This window comes from Durotheca rogersii (assembly GCF_024521655.1).
Source record: "Durotheca rogersii strain YMJ 92031201 chromosome Unknown GGS23scaffold_2, whole genome shotgun sequence".
NCBI lineage: Eukaryota > Fungi > Ascomycota > Sordariomycetes > Xylariales > Xylariaceae > Durotheca > Durotheca rogersii.
In genome coordinates this window covers 997324-1014214 of record NW_026251233.1, presented here as the reverse complement: position 1 = coordinate 1014214, position 16891 = coordinate 997324, and the positions used below count along the sequence as shown (strand labels likewise).

At 57.3% G+C, this 16891-nt stretch overlaps 6 protein-coding genes across 6 annotated transcripts; 3 read left to right on the top strand and 3 right to left on the bottom strand.

Moving 5' to 3' along the window:
* Positions 1-812: 812 nt before the first annotated feature.
* GGS23DRAFT_547968 (ubiquitin-conjugating enzyme) lies at positions 813-2241 on the bottom strand. Its single transcript, XM_051515123.1, has 2 exons — positions 1753-2241; positions 813-1642 (listed from the first exon to the last, which is right to left on the bottom strand). Exons 1-2 carry the CDS (start codon positions 1780-1782, stop codon positions 1193-1195), a joined length of 480 nt encoding a protein of 159 aa, XP_051376072.1. The 5' UTR covers positions 1783-2241; the 3' UTR covers positions 813-1192.
* Positions 2242-2489: 248 nt separating this feature from the next.
* On the bottom strand, positions 2490-5940 carry GGS23DRAFT_547966 (cell cycle control protein cwf19). The gene is made up of 2 exons (XM_051515122.1): positions 2917-5940; positions 2490-2839 (listed from the first exon to the last, which is right to left on the bottom strand). The coding sequence occupies exon 1, from the start codon at positions 5370-5372 to the stop codon at positions 3222-3224; it is 2151 nt and encodes a 716-aa protein (XP_051376071.1). The 5' UTR covers positions 5373-5940; the 3' UTR covers positions 2490-2839; positions 2917-3221.
* Positions 5941-8948, top strand: GGS23DRAFT_547965 (uncharacterized protein). The gene is made up of 3 exons (XM_051515121.1): positions 5941-6709; positions 6780-6991; positions 7079-8948. The coding sequence occupies exons 1-3, from the start codon at positions 6253-6255 to the stop codon at positions 8834-8836; spliced, it is 2427 nt and encodes an 808-aa protein (XP_051376070.1). The 5' UTR covers positions 5941-6252; the 3' UTR covers positions 8837-8948.
* Positions 8949-9113: 165 nt separating this feature from the next.
* On the bottom strand, positions 9114-10068 carry GGS23DRAFT_547962 (signal peptidase-like protein complex catalytic subunit SEC11). The gene is made up of 2 exons (XM_051515120.1): positions 9792-10068; positions 9114-9721 (listed from the first exon to the last, which is right to left on the bottom strand). Exons 1-2 carry the CDS (start codon positions 9870-9872, stop codon positions 9275-9277), a joined length of 528 nt encoding a protein of 175 aa, XP_051376069.1. The 5' UTR covers positions 9873-10068; the 3' UTR covers positions 9114-9274.
* A 3818-nt stretch (positions 10069-13886) lies between these two features.
* On the top strand, positions 13887-15208 carry GGS23DRAFT_173177 (uncharacterized protein). Its single transcript, XM_051511573.1, has 2 exons — positions 13887-14158; positions 14216-15208. Exons 1-2 carry the CDS (start codon positions 14056-14058, stop codon positions 14779-14781), a joined length of 669 nt encoding a protein of 222 aa, XP_051376068.1. The 5' UTR covers positions 13887-14055; the 3' UTR covers positions 14782-15208.
* GGS23DRAFT_547949 (uncharacterized protein) lies at positions 14533-16084 on the top strand. Its single transcript, XM_051515119.1, has one exon. The coding sequence runs from the start codon at positions 14878-14880 to the stop codon at positions 15703-15705; it is 828 nt and encodes a 275-aa protein (XP_051376067.1). The 5' UTR covers positions 14533-14877; the 3' UTR covers positions 15706-16084.
* The last annotated feature ends 807 nt before the right edge of the window (positions 16085-16891 follow it).

Here is a 16891-nt window from a genome sequence, read left to right as displayed (position 1 = left end):
CGTCTTGTTTGCTTCGAGCATGTACATGCCATTGACGATATCTCACGACATAACACGTTATGTTTGATTGCGTTTTTTTTTTTCCTTTCAACACCCAAAAGTGTCTCTCGGCGGGGGTGGAGTTATACATACATAGAGTGAGTGAGTGAGAGTAAGAAAGTGAGGAAAACAGGGAACGACCGCGTGGTCGACTGCGGTTTTGTTATTATTTTCTGTTTTCGGGGTTGAGGGGGGGGGAAAATGTCGGGTGGGACAGCATCGACGCTCTTGGTCGCAGTCAGGACAGCGTTGCGCCGCAAGGGATCGGCGCAGATGCGGTCTTAATATCCTTTCTACTACTACTACTACCTTTCTCCCTCACCGTTATAGCCTCCTCGCTCCTCCTTTCTACCCCTTCCTCCTCCTCCTCCTCCTCCTCCTCCTCCCCCCTTCCCTGTCCTCCTCTTCTTCCCCCTCGGTTAATAAGACAGAGAGAGGGAAGCTTAAGAGGTAAGGGGGGGGCGCTGATATATTAATATTCCTGGCAGGGCGACGCCGGCCGGAGTCGCATAGGGCTATATCTATGTAAGGGTCTCAATTTGTCGCGTTTACGGAAATCGATCGCATGGCCGGAGGGGAATTCTTCGTTCGGTTCGCTAGAGAGAGCGTGTGTCGCATATTATTCGCATTAGAGAGGCAGAGCGCGTGCGCGAGGGGCGAGAAAGGGGTTTTCATAGCATCGGCTGGCGGCGTAGCATGCATTCCCGGCATAGGCAAAAATTAAAAACGATGGCAAAGCATCTCTGGCAGGCAAATCATAAGTATTATTTATTCGTGTAATTTTTGAGGGGTTCACTTTTTGAAAAAGCTATTTTTATTTCTCCCGACATTTGCGGGTGTGTGTGTGTGTGTGTGTGTGTTATCGTCTGTCTGTATGAAGTGAATCCTCCTTTTTCAATTCTTCCCAAGGTTACTTATATTTGTGTATGTGTATGTGTGGGTGTATGATTGTGAGTGATTTGTGTTCATAAGTTCGTGTGGTCATATCGCTCATGGTAGGTATTGCTGCTCAGCTAGCTCTTCTTCCTCCTTGAACTCCCTCCACTCCGAGGGGCATAATGCGATAGCAACTAGGCGTAAACGTCCCGGCGGTCGCATACGACCGATAAGTCCCTCCTGGTCCATCGGGAAGCCGGCTGGCTGGCTGGCTGGGCTACTTGCGGGGGGGCAGCTGCTGGGCGTAGCGGGCGACGTAGCTGCGGGCGTTCTTGTCGAACTCGGGGCGGGCGGAGCGGAACTCGTCGGCGATGCGGGCCTCGAGGGGGTCGTCGGGGTTGGGCTCGATGAGGAGGTGGCGGACGGCCTCGAGGACGGCGCGGACGCGGCCGGAGGGCTTCCAGTTCTCGGGCTTGAGCAGGGCGAGGCAGATGCTGCCGACGCTGTCGTTGGTCACGTTGGGGTGGTAGATGCGCGTCGCGAAGGTCACCTGCGGCGCCTTGAACGGGTAGTCCGGCGGCAGCACCACCGTCAGCGCGAACACGCCCCCCGCGTACACCGTCCCCGCCGGCCCCGCCAGCGTCACCGCCCACGTGTGCAGGTCCGCCTCCGACACCAGGCTCACCGTCATGCCCGCCGGCGGCGAGGCCGTGCACTCCTGGAGCTCCTGGCAGCGCGGGGTTAGCGTAGGGAGGAGGAGGGAGGGGGGTTTAAGGTTATTGGGTTGTGTGGACGGAGAAGAGGGAGGGAGGGGGGGCCGAGGCCGGGGTCTCTTACCTTGCTGATGCGCTTCTGCGATGAAGACATGGTGGGCAGCTGCAGTTCCGCGGAGCGAATTCGTCCGGGGAGTTGGGGCGGGACGGCGATGGAGAGCGCGGTCGAGAACAAGTAGGTACGTGTAGGTAGATGAAGCAGCGGCGGAGTCAGTCAGAGGCGGTGGCGAGACGAGACTGGGTGAAACGGTGATGAGGCCGGAATGGACTAGGCAGGGCTCTTTAGGTTGTCGGGGAACGGGATGACGGGTTCAGGCTCGGGGCCCAGGGTGCTTTGGTGGTGGTGGTGGTGCGTTGGTGGTGTCTAGGATGCGGAACGTCCAGCAGCACGTAGGTAGGTATTGTAGAGGCAGCATACGAGGAGAGGCATGCATCTGCACACACAGCCTTAGGTAATCGGGACGGACCCCGACCGTCAAGGTTGCATCGTTCGCCGCTGGAGGCAATCGCTCGCAGATACGCCTTCCGTCCAACGGTCGCGCGATGATATCATGGCTACCTGCTTGCGTGCCGCTACGTACCTACCTACTACCTATAGGAGGTAGTATATCTGAATGAGGCAGCCAAGGCCAGGCGGCAGGCACCCCCAGGCAGGTCTGCCGGCCTAACCATGCTCCCAAGCTCCTGCCGGGTCTGCCGTTGGCCGAATGGCAGGTGGGGGAGGTCCAGGTGACGTCTGAGTGACCTCCGCGCCCCCCCTGCCTGCCCCTCCTGAGCTCGCCTCTCTCTCTCCCGCTACCGCGATCGCCTCCACGTCGAGCTGTTACATGTTACAGCTGTTCGTGTTCCAGGTATCAGAGCCGTTGCAGGTGTCACGGCCACCTATGAGTACCTACACTCGCAAAACGATCCTCATTATTCACCCATACCCGTAGTACGAGGGCTAGTTGGCGTGCCGCCGGAGCCGCCGCAAATACGACCTCTCTTCACGTATCCCCTGCGCACATGCTACCTACGTACAACCTATCACCTCCCCCTTCGGCAACGAGAACCGCGTCGGGGCCTGGCCGCGATTCTGCATCCTGCGCCGGCAGGTCTCCTGCTTCATTACGGCTAAGTCGACACCACCCCATCTCATTGGTGGATAGTTGGTGAGTAGACGCAAGTCTTCCGGACACCTCTCGGAGAGGTGTTGCCATCCAGAATTCTCACAGATAGCTGTAAGTAGCCTGATTCGGATTGCCTGCAGCGGGTTGTCCCTGTGCAAGGCAAATTTCCACCCCGCGTGCGCAGGTCCTTTCTTGGTTAAGATGGGAGGTCGACTACCTAGGTAACCGAGAGAATCGAATCAATCACCGCTCCTTTCTTCCTCTCGGATGCTGTTTGGCCCGTCTTCCGTAGCTAGCCACATTTATTCTTCTCGAGCTATATACTCTACGCGCTCGGCAGACCTACCCCATCTATCTATCCAAGGCTAGGTCCCCCTGCATGGTAGGGTAATAATGGCTGATATTAACATCCCGCCGCGCGCCATTACGCGTCAGTGAGCACTCTCGTCCAGTCGAACTTCCTCCAGCGCTTCCGGAACCCCTCGACTCGCGTGTCCGACTTGTGCCACCGTCCCTGCTTCTTGATCACATCCGGCCCGACGTCCATCATCCCGCCCAGGATCTCTCGCGCGAACAGGTCTCCTCGTGGCCATCGGTTGGTGTCCTCGACCACGTGGCCCAGTCCCCCGTCGAGGCTGAACCACGCGTGGAAGTACGGCGCCTCCTTGGCTATCGAGCGCCGGAACGCCAGCTTGCCCAGCCCCTCGCGCGCTCGCGCCCCCGTGTCGATCACCTTCTTGTGCTGCGTCCACTCCTCGTCCGTCGTTAGCATCGCCTCCTTGAAGAACGCCGGCGCCGTGTCCCCGAGCGAGTACGGGATCGGCACCGCCTGCATCGCCGCGTGCAGGTGCCGGTGCGGGGTCGCCGCGTTCTCGTAGAATATCACCTCCCGGCCCTGGTCGTGGTACATCCGCGTCAGGCACTTCATGAAGTTGCGGATCTCCTCCCATTCGTCGTCGTCGCACTCCAGTAGGTTGGTCCGGTGCTGCACCGGCACGATCACGGCCCCGCCCTCGCTTAGCTCCGGTTGCGTAGGTAGCGTCAGGTAGACCCGCGTTGCTAGCGAGACGACGGGCGCGATCGGCGGTTGGTTGCGGTCCTCGTGATGGCATAGTTGGCAGTTGTCGAGGATCTTGTTGATCTTCTGAAACTCGTTTACCGCCGTGTTCTTGAGATTTATCTCGGATTTCTGCACCCGCTTGGCCAGCTTCTCCGCGTTCTCGTCCATGTATTCCAAGTCGTTGTCGAATTTGGCGTCCTTCGCAATCCGTTCGGCCAGCCGTAATCCGTCCCCGCCCATCTGACCGCGTGTCCGCCGCTCTTCTCGGACCATGTCCTCAATCGTCATGTCGTCGTTCTGTTCCACGTGTCCCCTCTCGCGGCCGCGCTTCGTATCGACGGACTTGGCCTCCCCGCGCGTCCCCGCTAGCATGCGATTCTCCATGACGTTGAGCACTACCGCCTCGGGGCCCCGGGATGCAACAGTTGCGACCGCCTGGTTATACTCCGCCTCTAACTTGGCTGCATCCGGTGCTTTCTTGAGCTTCGCTTTCATCATCTGGGCCTTTAATCGGTTTAGTGCCGTCTGGTCGAGCTGAGCAGCTGCACGGGCGGATGCGTCGTTGGGAATTACGGTGCCCTGCTCCAAGGTAATTGGCTCTGGTGGGGCCTGACGCTTCTCATGAACGCCTTCGCTCAATTTCCTCTCCTGAAACAGTTCTCCGCTGGGCTTCTCCTTGCCAACATAGTCCCGCCCGTAGAGCTTACGTCGATCCATCTCAATCTTCTCCTCGCGAGCGTCGTCAAAGTCTCGCAGGTTTCCGTACCGTTCCAAGGCTACTTCATCGACGGGTCGCCCAGCCTGTTCGGCTGTGTTGTACACCCCATTGAGTTTTGTCATGCGCCATTGCGATCCGCTGTCGCCGAATGTGTAGTCGACGTTATGCTGGGCTGGTAGCTCGAGTTCGTCGAGTGATTTCCCGCTGTTCAATTCTTGCAGCTGAACGGCGTTGATCTCCCGCTTGTGAATCTCCCTCTGTGGTGCCGGATCCGACGGCGGCGGGGGTTTAGACGGCCTGGAACCTTTCTGAGTGTAGTCGATATCTAACGCAGATGGATCTGTCATCCAGGAATCTCGGACCAGCTTTTTATCAACGCCGGACGACCTGCTCGACTCTCCCGTGGGCGTCTGCTCCTCGTTGGGCAATGGTAGATCTTCCTTAGCGTCTGAGGCCTTCGCGTGTCGAGCGCGTCTGTCCGAATCGCGCTCGTCTCTGCGGTCCTCGCGGCCGTGGTGGCGTTCTCCGTGCTCATCGTCTCGGGAATGGCGCGATCTCTTTTGCCGGTGGCCGTCGTTGTCGCCGTCTTCGCGCCGATTTCGTGATCTGCGGCGACTCTGATGGTGACCGTCGCGGTCGCGGTCTCGCTCCGTAGATGGATCTCGTCGATGGTGATGTCTGTGTTTTCGATGTCTCTTGTCTTCTGAGGTGCGGTCCGCGCGCTCCTTCTCGGATTTCTCTGCGGCAAGGGCCTTCTCAAATTCTTCGAGGCCGTCCATCGGTGGAGATGGCTGCATCAAGTTGACGTCGGGCAGTGTGCTCAAGGTACGAGCTTCTTATGAAAGAGGTAGGGAGGAGAGTGAACGGCAGAAAATACATGTACCAGGTAGGAATGGGAGCCGGTGGTGTGACGACAACCTTACTGGAAATTTGGGTTCAAGAGGTACCTGATGTACCTATGATTTGGGACCTGCTAGAAGCATATTTCCGTCACGGAGCATACAAACCCATCTAACCCTAATGTTCTACTGCGTTTTATCTTATTGCAGATTTAGACTCCCTTCTTTTGGTAGGTCCGATTTACCTCGAGTCTCTTTCTCTCAATTTCGTCCTCTCTTGAAGATCTTTAATTAATTACACTTGAAGGGAAAAAAAACGATGCATGGTAAAAGCGGCCTGGTAGGAACTTGAACCGTGGCCCTGCTCAGACTGAATTTCCGACCCGCTGCCTATGAGTCAGCCGACTCCGATCGGTCTTAGCGCGGTTAGTCCGAAGCAAGCTTTTTTTTTCGCGGGGTCTCATGAAGGCAGTTCGCAATCGTACCCCTCGGCCACAGAGTCTTTCTCCGCCCACTCTGCCCCACACGCAACGTCCATTCTCACCTCTTTCTCCAGCACTTACATCCCCCTTCCCATTCCAGGTCCATCCACTCATACAGCTTCACCCAGCAACTATACTGGACCGGGGTCCTCAGCCCTATATTCACTTTTGCAGGCTGCCGGCGCTCCTACGCCGACCTGATTATTCTGTGCTGGCCTTGAACGGGTCCAATCACCTCCCTGCCGGGATGGGCGTCATCGGATGCCCTTCATTGTGCCGGCTTGATAAAGACGATGCTCTCTAAGCGACATACCTCCACCAACTTACACCTATATCTCTTCGGTTAATTACTAAATATGGCGTCGTTTCTGAAGCCCCTCAAGGGCACGAAATCCAAGGGCATTAACTTCAAGCCCAGAGGAGCCGCCTCCAGCGACCGACTCAAAGAGGTTCTGAATCGCAACCGGATCGAGAGCCAGAGGGCGATGGGCATGAGCCCTATACCAGCGCCCAGCCTCAACCCATCTTCGACGCCAAATATCGTCACTAGCGACAAGCCGTCTTGTCCCAATCCCGGCTGTCCCAATCCTTCCGCCCCCGTCACAGACGGCTTCTGCTCCGCCTGTGGCCGTGAGATCGATTCCTCCAACATTGTCGCCGAAATCCAGTTTGGCGAAACCTCATCCGGAGCCGCTATTGTCCATGGTAGCTTCGTCGGGGCCGACCAGGGCTCTGCTGCTAGAAATCTAGCGCCGCAGTACCGACGACTCGGCGGGGGGCTTAGCGACGCGAGAGAGAAGACGATCCGCGAAGGTGAGTGTTTACCCCTGACCTCCTAGGTGACATTTATAGGAATCGACATGTGGCTAACTGGTTTTTACAGCTAAGAATATGATGGCTGGGTTCGCACATCAGCTTAGGGAAATCCCTCCAGGTGCTGTGGACACCGGCATCCAAATATTTAAGCTGGTCATGGAAGAGAATTGGCTCCAGGGGCGCGGGATGGACAAAGTAGTGCCCGTATGCCTCTATACGGCGTGCCGGAGAGAGGACAAGTGCAAAGTCATGCTCATCGACTTTGCCGAGCTTGTCAAGGTAAGCGTTATCGGGTCTATCCTCGATTTCCTTCTGCCGCGTCCCTCGAACGGGGCCCCGTGTTCTCCGGCTTACAAGGGTATTTAGGTCAATGTCTACGAGCTTGGACACGTATTCAAGGATCTCAACAATATTTATTCCTTTGAGAATAACCACGTCAAGTCCATCATTCCCGAGGACCTCATGTACCGCTTTGCATCGAAGCTCGACTTTGGGGATTTTACCAACAAGGTCGCGGCAGACGCGACCAGGCTATGCCAGAGGATGGGGCGCGACTGGATGATTATGGGACGTCGGCCTTCGGGCATTTGCGGCGCCTGCATCCTCATGGCTGCCCGCATGTGGAACTTCCGACGGACCGTTCGGGAGGTCGTCTATGTCGTTAAAGTCACGACTCACACAATTGAGCAACGCCTCGGCGAATTCACCGTCACCGAGAGTAGTGATCTATCCATTGAAGATTTCCTAAACCAAGAGTTCCTCGAATCCCGTCATGATCCACCGTCTTTTTACAAGAATACCGCCGAATGGAAAGAGAAGATAGAAAAGGAGAAAGGCGGCCAGAAACGGAAGCGCGTCATCGAGGATATCGACGGTACCGAAGAACCGGACTTGGCTGCCGGAGCATCAGGACCCGAGAACTCTACCACGAGGCCGAGCCCTTCGCCTTGCTCACAAAGTATGCCGCCGCCGCCTGTGCCCCGTCCGCCACCCGACACATCCACCCTACGCCAAGTCACGGAATATTTGCCTAGAACTTTCGATAATGCCGAAGGTAGAGAGTACATTACGCCCTTTGACCCTGAAAACGTACCGAAGCCCGCCCCGAAAAATTTGGGAGACAAGGATATCGCGGAGGGTCTGAATGCTAAGGATCCTACGGGCGATGATGCGATAGACGGGTTGGCGGCAGCTTACGGTAGTGTAGAGGAACAGGTGGATTATAATCAAGATGAAGAAGAGGCGGACCCACCAGAGGCAGGTTCTCGACGCCGCGGCAAGAAGGTGTCTGCCGAGCCGGTCCTGACCTATAGCGACGAGTGGGAGCAGGACGAGGCGGTACTCGAGAAACAGATCGAGGAGGTGATCAACGACCCCCACAGCGACTCACATAGGAAAGCCCTAGCCACTGCTGCGCATATAGCATACATCAAAGGCGAATGGGCGCGCTCTCTACTCCCACCACGAGAGTTGAAGATGGGCGAGATTATCAGCGAGGACGAGTTTGCCGATGACCCGGAGGTGCAGCACTGCAAGCTTTCGGAAGAGGAGGTGAAGATAAAAGAGAGCATCTGGATCAACGCGAATAAGGACTGGTTGCGCAAGCAGCAGGAGAAAGCCTACCGGAAGCAGATGGAAGAGCTGGGACCGCCGAAGCGCAGACGTAACCGGGTCAAGAAGCCCCGGATCGGAGAAGGTCAGCTCACGCCGGCCTCGACGCCGGGCGAGGCCGCGGTCGAAGCGCTGAAGAAGCGCAACACGTACTCGAAGCGGATCAACTACGACGCCATCACGAGCCTCTTCTCCGGCAGCAACAAGAACCGCGGGCCTGGGTCGGTGATGTCTCGCAACGACAGCGAGACGGCCAGCCGCCTCGCCAGCCGGGCCGGCAGCGTGTCGGACGCGGGCACGCCCCAGCCGGCCGGCGCCCGCAGCAACCAGGCAGCAGCACCATCCGACGCCACCGCGGCAGCGGCGGATAAGCCGGCAGAGGACGAGGAGGCCGAGGAGGATTACCACGAGGAGGACCACGGGGAGGTGGCGGAGGAGGCGTACGACTACGACGACGACCAGGACCAGCCCGTCTACGACGAGGACGGCTACGACGAGGAGGAATACTATTAGCACATTCATGTCATCGCCTTATGCGGAAAGCTAGTACGGGTAGATAACAGGTTATAAACTATGTGTAGCCCCGTAAACAGATGTCCTTAGGCCCCGGAATTCCTGTCGTGGTGATTGTGTTCCCTTCCTTGTTAGGCAGGGTATAGCTCTCAGGCTGTTGTCAGGAGATAGGCAGGTAACAATAGGCATCTCATGTTTTAATCTGGGCTTTGGTCGCGTCATGTCGGGCGTAAGGCCACGGCTCATCTGTGCGCATACTCGGGGAGAACGAACAGGGTTATCACAACAAAACGCAATTGTGGTAGTAGGTAGGTAGGTAGGTAGGTAGGCGTATTTTTTACATTCCAGAGGTGGCCACGCACCCAGATGCGGGCGTGTGATATCTAGCTATTACTATTCCATTCCCTCCATTCTCTCCGTATAGATAACACGGCCCGGTCACTCGCGCTGGAGGACGACCATGAGGCCCATGAGGCCGAGCATGAGGGTCTTGAGCCAGGGGTGCTCGCTGAGCATGATGGTGACGTAGCCGACGAAGGGGACGTAGGCGACGACGGAGCCGATGATGTCGCGGCGGGCGAGGTAGTCCTGGCCGCGGGCGTAGAGCTCGGTGTCGTCGGCGGCGTTGTTGTCGCCCTTGGTGAGGAGCAGGCTGCCGTCGCCGTCGCCGTCGCCGCTGAACCGCCGCACCACCCGGTGCACGATCGGGATCTCCTTGTCCCGCACGTTGTACACCACCACCTCCCCCACGTCCGTCGCCGCCGCCACGTTCCGGTTCCACAGGAACAGCAGGTCCCCCCGCTGGAACGCCGGCTCCATCGACCCCGACAGCACCACCACGATTGGCGACGGCGAGTCCGCCGCGACTGATAGCCCCTTCCACATCTGTCGCCGCCCGCCGGGGGTCAGCTCGTCTGCGCTAGCTCGCTTTCGTGCGTGGGGTTGAGATGCGTACCATGAATGCGGTGGACAGGATGAGGGCGAAGTTGAGCACCTGGGAGGCGGCTTGCCGCGGGTTCTGCAGGCTCGACAGCATCTTCGGATGGGCGTCTCTCTCTCTCTCTCTCTCTCTCTCTCTCTGTTTCTCTTCGCGGTGCCGAGGTTCGTTCGTTCGCTCGTTCGTTCGGAGGTAGGTTAGGTCGTAAATGTCTTGGCTCGCTGGCCTCACGATGGGAATTCTGAGGCCAGCTTGAGGATGAATGGGCGGGAGCGAGTATAACCTTTGACAGGGCTGGTGGTACGTGACGACAACGCCCCGAGTCGAAGGTGGCCTCAATATTGGCTTATCGATAATATGCCGGCTGTCAAATTACCTGTCAGACCGCCGCCAGCTGGAGATGAAGCCAGCCAATGGACGTCTTCGTATACCGTAGCCCAACCTACCTGATTAGGCAGGCCATTTCTGCCCAGATTCAGATCCGGCCTAGGTCTTGCTGTTTCATTCATTTTGTGACCAGGAATTCCTATATAAGCCGTCTGTCTCCGTTCTTCGCTCTCCTGCTTTGCTCGTCCGCAATTCCTCCCCATTTCTAACCCTTCATGATGACGAGCCGTTGAAGGACTATGAGAAGAGTAACAATTCCTCCCATGGCCCGCAGTACCATCCCAATTCCTCCTCTCGTATAACTGTCTCCTGTTACCGCCCCAAGCGTCTGTCTTACCCGGTACACGACGTGCGTGTGTCTGATCATCAACATAGGTGGGTAAACCTGGGTATTGTCCCGACTTATCTCCCTCTCGTAATCATGAAGGGCTTCGTCGTACCTGGCTAGACCTTCGCCGTCCATCCCGCTCGGGTGTAATCCAGGTATAGGTACCTAATCGCGTCGGGGGCGGTCTGTTTGCCCTGGCGCCGTCCGTCCGCGCCCTTCTCTCAGCCAGCAATCTCCGGTATTCGTTCGATATACCTCTTATAACCTACTGCGGATGAATTGATATAGAGCCGTTGGTTTATGATCAATTGGGCGACCCCGACCCTTCTGATCGCGTCTCACATCACGGCCCCGTCATCGCCTCGTCCAGCGTAGAGCTCCTACTCCCAATTCCGTCGCGGGGTTCCGTCCAAATTCCGTCCAAAGCCGGAGAGATGGCGCCGTAGACCTCACCGCCCCCCAGATCCTCGAATTAGTCACGCGACCGCCTTTTCCGCAGCCGGTTTTCCCACGCGCATATCGCTCCCCCCCTCTCTGACGCATCTTCGACTAGAAGGTTCTATTACCCCTCTCCTCCGGTGCTCACCGGCTGTCTATCAAGAGCTCCCGGCTTCTCTCTCGAGAATTGACACGATGAGGCGATGACGTGTCCTGTTTCAGACATCAATAGTCACTTCCTACCTACAGCAGACACACATACCATGCAGGTAACGGCCGGTTTCGTTCGCGTTCATGATGCCTCGGTAGCCCTGGCCATGCTAGCACGAGTACACGTGCCCAGCTCTGGACCGCGACTTACCACGCCCTGCGCCTACGATAGAGAGGGGACTCCACAGACGACCTCTGGGCTTCGCTCCTTATCTCTGTCGGAACAGGCGCTATCGCGGCCTTTCGTCATCCCCTTTCCAGAATACCCTACTCGGGTGCGCTGGAGCCCATGTCTTCCTCTACTGGGACGTGTGTTCGTGCCGAGTGGTCACGGAGAATTAGGTCCACGGCTCGTGCCGCACGGGACGAAAGATGATCAGGTTCAAACCGGGTGTCTAGCTATGCCTAATGCCCGATATCACACGCAGGAAGGCGGCACAGGAATCTATCTTTATCGAATGCCGGCTCGGGGAAATGCTGAGGGCAACCAAAGATGGTGAGCTGTTGGGACAGCGCCTAACCCAGGTGTCTAGCACGGTCGGTCCTCAAAGCGCCCAGTCGCGTCATGGCAAGCGTCGGGACTCTCTGCTGCTCGAGGGAATCCGGTGACCAACCGCGAGTGCGCGCTTTGGCGTCCAGACCCATACGGTTGGTGTCATAATCCGGAGCGGTCTGTATGTATTCTCGCCCAGGCGGGGAGAGGGAGAGGGGGGGCAAGTAAGCGCGCAACGGGTGACCAAGAGCTTTTCCTGGCTCGGCTTGACGAAGGCGGGCGATAGCTACGGAGGGGTTATGGCTGCGGGGCAACTCGTCTTCGAGAGACGGGAGGTAGCTCATCGAGCGAAGGTCCACAATACGGGGAAACGTGAGCTGGAGGAAAGGGAAAAGGGAGGGAGATGCTAAGACTACCTCTTGGTTGGCACAATCTTCTCATACGTGTACGGTCTGATTGCGATGCGCGAGACAGTGACAGCGGCGCGCCGTGACCCATCGTGACCACCCGCCTCGCTGCTGAGAGGCTGCCAATTCCCCCTCAGGAGCAGCGGTGACGTGGTCGGCTCAATGGGCTGGCACGAAGATGGCGTCGCTCTCAACGAAGCGCGATAGCTTGTGATAGACATGGGTGCGGCAGAGGGGGAGGGGTAATTGGTGGCTAGGGGACTTATGCGCCCGGCGGTATGCTCGACAACAGATGGGAAACAGGTACGGTACCTAACCAGCGTGCGAGGAGCTCTGGGTTCCTTGCGCAGAGGCGAATAGGGGCCGGAGGAGGCGGGGAAGCGGATGGGCGTAGGGTCGATTGGCTGTTCTCGGGGTGGAGGGAGGGGGAGGCAGGGCAGGGCGAAGGGAAGGGTGGAGAGGAATGGGTCAGAAGGCCCGCTATTAACCACTATTACCTTAGGTACCTACCTGTATCTAGAGGTAGGTGATGCCTGTGGGCCGACGTTGTGGGCTGGTTTGGTTTGGTTACGTGCCCGCCTACCCTTAGGTACCTGCTTGCCCCCTAGTACAGGAGAGGTTAGCATATATCGTATGTACCTATATTTACCAAATAGTATGGGAAAATACCCAACAGCCCTGCACCGCCCCGTTACGTCAAGTACCTACTGTACCTGAGCTTGGTACCTCTCGTAGGTACCTAGACACCTGTCCTTGTTCATCTGTCGGGGCTATTCCAGGCACAGGCGGTACCTAGTAGACAGGGAGCTGTTACCGGAAATAGGTGTTCCACCCCCTCCCTAGACTAGTCCCTACACGCCCTAGAACGGGGCGGACCACCTCATTTCAAGGCAAGGAGAAAGAAGAGGGGGGAAGCCATCGCGCCCCTCCCCGTCGCCGATCCCCCGATCCCGCGTCCGACAGTCCCCCGCCCGGGTCTCTCCCGACGCAACTTGGGGCCAGCTCTACCCCACGTGTACTGGTGAATCGACGCCGACGTCGTTGTGTGGGCAGTGCGTCCTGCCCACATACGTACGTGCTACGTAGCAGACCGCCGTTACCTAAGGCACATAACCTGCCTGCGTATCATTGCGCATGGAGCCGGTATCTCTGGCTAGTACCTCTCCGCGCGGTGGACACCCGTCGCCATCCCATCCGCCCACCCGTCCACCCCATCGATCCCACGAACCTCTCGCGGCACGGCGGGCGGGCGGCGCGCCCTAGACATATTGGCGTCGCTGTCGACGACGCCAGAGAGCTAAGCGACGAGCCAACGGCCGGACACCATGTACCTAGGTTAGCACTGGCGGATCCACCAGCCCGACCCGATGCGACGAACGATAACACGTAGGCGCCATCAACTCGCCGGTGCCGTAGGCTTAGGGGCGGTGCTGCGTAGTTAGTACCTACTGCTATCCAAGTGCCTGCGCGACCGCGCGACCTTGATTCGCGAACCCGTCGCATCCTCGGCGGCTCGAATGCGAGCGGATTATAGGCCGCGGGACGGTGCCACAGAGACACCCTCTCGCCAATTGACCAACTCGCCCGCGCCGTCTACTTTTTGCGCTTTACGACGTGAGACACCCCTCCCGGGAACGGCAGCGCCTGCGAAGAGCGACAAGGAGGCAAGGGGGCAATTCCATTTTCAGCCTTCCCGAAGTTCCGATCGACTTCTAGCGCCGTCGTGCTACCGTTAGGGATCTCGGCGTTCCTGGCGCAGCTAAGCAAAGCTCCGCTTGGCTCGAGCCGTAGCTTGGTCAGCTCCTTATCGCGGTGGTGAGCTGTCAGTCATGATGCCTCACAGGGGGGGGAAGAGGGCAGGGGAGGGGGGAGAATTCCCCTCTTCGACGCCCCTCCCCCCCACCACGTGGTGACCTGCCCAATCCTAACCGCACCGCCTTGCTGTTCGCCCTTCTAGAGCTCTGGAGTCGACGGACCTGGGCATGGGTCCTGCCCTAGCCCGCCTAGGTCGCATCTGCGATGAGGCGAACGGCCAGAGGCCAGGCAGGGGTTGTCTTCTTCCCTCTGCCGTTTCTGTATCTGCTTCCACGTTGGTTCCCTGATCGGCTCAGTTACTTGGAAGGTATGCGGATTGCGCAGGATTCCCCCCTGTAGGCGTCATATCTAACCGCATATCCAGCATGGCCTGGCGTACAGGACAATGCAGACAGACATACGTGTGTGTGCAGCGAATCACGATGCAAGTCCGGGGTCAGGACCGCAGCGCCTGTCCGGGAGAGGGTGGGATGGGACACCACTAAGACAGCAGGCTGGGGAAGCACAGAAATAAAAAGGCACCCAAGGCGGCAGTGCTGGACGAGGCCTGGGGAGGAGATAGAGAGAGTGCGTGTGTGCCCGCCTGCGTGTTGTGCACTCACCACCGCTAAGAAATATAAATATCGCCAATCACCCCTCCAATTCTCCCCTCCTTTTCCTCTGGTTCTTCCCCCCCCACCACAACCATCAGGGTCGCAAAGCCATTTTTGGATATCACCAGACTCATTCGTTATTTTTTTTTTTCGAATAGATTCTGGGATAGCCTTCCCGGACCCCTGCCAATCTTTTTCTTGTGCGTCGACTTTCACCACCAATTCCTCCACCCTCACCTCCCTCACACCCCCTCCTCCTCCTCTACCCAGAAACACGAAAACCGCCTTTACGCTCTTTTATAATCTGTCACTCCCTTCAATTATAAAAAACACCTAGGCGGGAAAAACGCGAAAAAGATTTCCCCTCGGCATCCCTGAATCTCACGACACCGTGTCTCGGTTTCTATCCCTCGTCCACAAAACTACCGCCAAGATGTTCAAACGCTCGTTCCGGTCCGGGGACCGCGTGGACAAGTCGGCGAGGCTGAAGAAGGCCAACACGGCTCGGGATGTCCAGAAGCTGGCGAAAATACAACAGTCGATTGAGGAACTTGGCCCTGCCAAGAAGAACCTCAACTCCCCCATCGTCACCCTGACGGTCGGCAAGGAGGCCCGACTTTTCGCAGCCCACGAGGAGGTCCTGTGCCAATCGCCCTTTTTTGAGAAGGCGTGCCGGGACCAGTACCTCGAGGCGCAGAGCAAGAGGATTTCGCTTCCGGACGAGGAGCCCGAGATCTTCTCGGCCGTGCTCGAATACCTGTACAAGGGTGACTACTACCCGCGCTTGTTGCACAACAAGCACCGGAACTCTTGGGAGCTCGAGGACGCCGTGAGGTCACCAGATCCCTCAGAAAACAACCGAGCTGGCCGCGGAGCGGTCGAGGCTACTATGTACGTCTCTAGCGTGGGACAATACCTCCTTCGGGACACCGTCGTGTACTGCGCCGCCGATCGATACGGACTCGAGGAGCTCAAGCGCCTGTCTCTTCGGAAGCAGGGTCTGCAGAGTGGGATCGACGTCGGAACGATTCTTCGGTCGGCCCAGTACGCCTACGACAACACGCCGGACTCGGACTCGCGCTTACGCGCTCACTATCTCGCTCTGATCATTCGATGTCGCAAGACGTTTAAGAGGAGCGGAACCATGCAGGCAGAGATGGAACGGGGCGGCAAGCTCTTCTTCGACCTGTTCGTGGCCATGTGCAACCATCTCGACGACGTCGTGGAGATGACCAACTCCCGGACGCCCAAGACGATCTGAAGACGTTTTGATGGTTTGCTGTAACAACATGGGCTTGCCAAACAACACCAAGCTCCTCGGAGCAGAATTACGGCGTTCACGCGTGCATTCGGAAAGGTTCCCCCCTGCTTTCTCTCTTCTCTTTTCTCTTTTCGGCGAGGAACGGACATAGGTACAAGGGGATGACGATTCAGCTTTCACTCTCGCTTCTGGCACTCTTCCCTCAATTCGACCTTTTCCCAGATAGGACTCATCAGATTGGAACACCCATTGGGAGGGTTTACTACATCACCAGCAAACACTCCGCTTCTCATCGAGGTTGGCCGACCATTTTGATGAAACATTACCTTATCCAGGAGCACCGGGAGGGAGTTCGGAACGCGGGCACGGTTCTTTTTTTGGCTTATATCACGATCCCATCGGACTCTTGTCCTTCTCATGACCCAACAGAAAAGAACCAGCAAAAAAAGGAAGAAAAAGGGGGCGGGGGAACAATAGCAACCCAACTCCACGGTTTTATCTGCCTTTGAACTAGAACGTATTGGATTATTTTCGACTAGTTTTCCGACGGGGAATTTGCTTTGCTCTTCTTAGCTTATTCGCTGGGCGAAAATACGAAAGAAGAGAAACGAACCGACTGTTTAGAGGTCGATATAGGGGAAACGGGTTGCGGCTTTACTCGCGGATTTGTCTTTTCGGAACGGCACTGCATTTTGTTTTATCGGCGAGCGACACTAAGAACAATGATACCACCACCACCAGATTGTCACCATGCTTTTTGGGGTAACTCGCAATGGCAACCGGGAGAAGGCAGACTGGAAATGCACCACAGGCTGGGGCGCCTCATCGCCGCCGAACCATCTCATTTGTCAAGAATGGAAGAACAGGCAACAGCAACGGCAAAAGTACGCACGCTCGCGACGAAGCCCACATCGACAAGGCGCATACGTGCACTGCGGACCCCCATATAGGGGGACTGCGGAGCGTGTGTGTGTCGGAGGCAACGTGAGAGGAAAAAGATTGGATGCTGCCACAGCTGAATTGGTTCTGCTAGCACGCAAGTAGCTGGCATCGAAATGACAATAGCATACTGGTCTTGACGACCAGCCAGAGGCTACAGAAAGAGAAGGGGAAAAAAAAAACGAACACGAGTATTTTGAGGGAGACATGGCTCGTCCCAAGCGGATGGTAGCTGTCGACCGACATA

Bases quoted from the DNA above. Each gene is read 5' to 3' on its own strand.
- GGS23DRAFT_547968 (XM_051515123.1), bottom strand. From the start codon at position 1,782: ATGTCTTCATCGCAGAAGCGCATCAGCAAG. The intron at 1,643-1,752 runs GTAAGAGACCCC...CCGCGCTGCCAG, and splicing joins CGCAGAAGCGCATCAGCAAG to GAGCTCCAGGAGTGCACGGC.
- GGS23DRAFT_547966 (XM_051515122.1), bottom strand. From the start codon at position 5,372: ATGCAGCCATCTCCACCGATGGACGGCCTCGAAGAATTTGAGAAGGCC.
- GGS23DRAFT_547965 (XM_051515121.1), top strand. From the start codon at position 6,253: ATGGCGTCGTTTCTGAAGCCCCTCAAGGGCACGAAATCCAAGGGCATT. The intron at 6,710-6,779 runs GTGAGTGTTTAC...TGGTTTTTACAG, and splicing joins AGAGAAGACGATCCGCGAAG to CTAAGAATATGATGGCTGGG. The intron at 6,992-7,078 runs GTAAGCGTTATC...AAGGGTATTTAG, and splicing joins ACTTTGCCGAGCTTGTCAAG to GTCAATGTCTACGAGCTTGG.
- GGS23DRAFT_547962 (XM_051515120.1), bottom strand. From the start codon at position 9,872: ATGCTGTCGAGCCTGCAGAACCCGCGGCAAGCCGCCTCCCAGGTGCTC. The intron at 9,722-9,791 runs GTACGCATCTCA...GGGCGGCGACAG, and splicing joins TCCTGTCCACCGCATTCATG to ATGTGGAAGGGGCTATCAGT.
- GGS23DRAFT_173177 (XM_051511573.1), top strand. From the start codon at position 14,056: ATGAGGCGAACGGCCAGAGGCCAGGCAGGGGTTGTCTTCTTCCCTCTG. The intron at 14,159-14,215 runs GTATGCGGATTG...CCGCATATCCAG, and splicing joins TCGGCTCAGTTACTTGGAAG to CATGGCCTGGCGTACAGGAC.
- GGS23DRAFT_547949 (XM_051515119.1), top strand. From the start codon at position 14,878: ATGTTCAAACGCTCGTTCCGGTCCGGGGACCGCGTGGACAAGTCGGCG.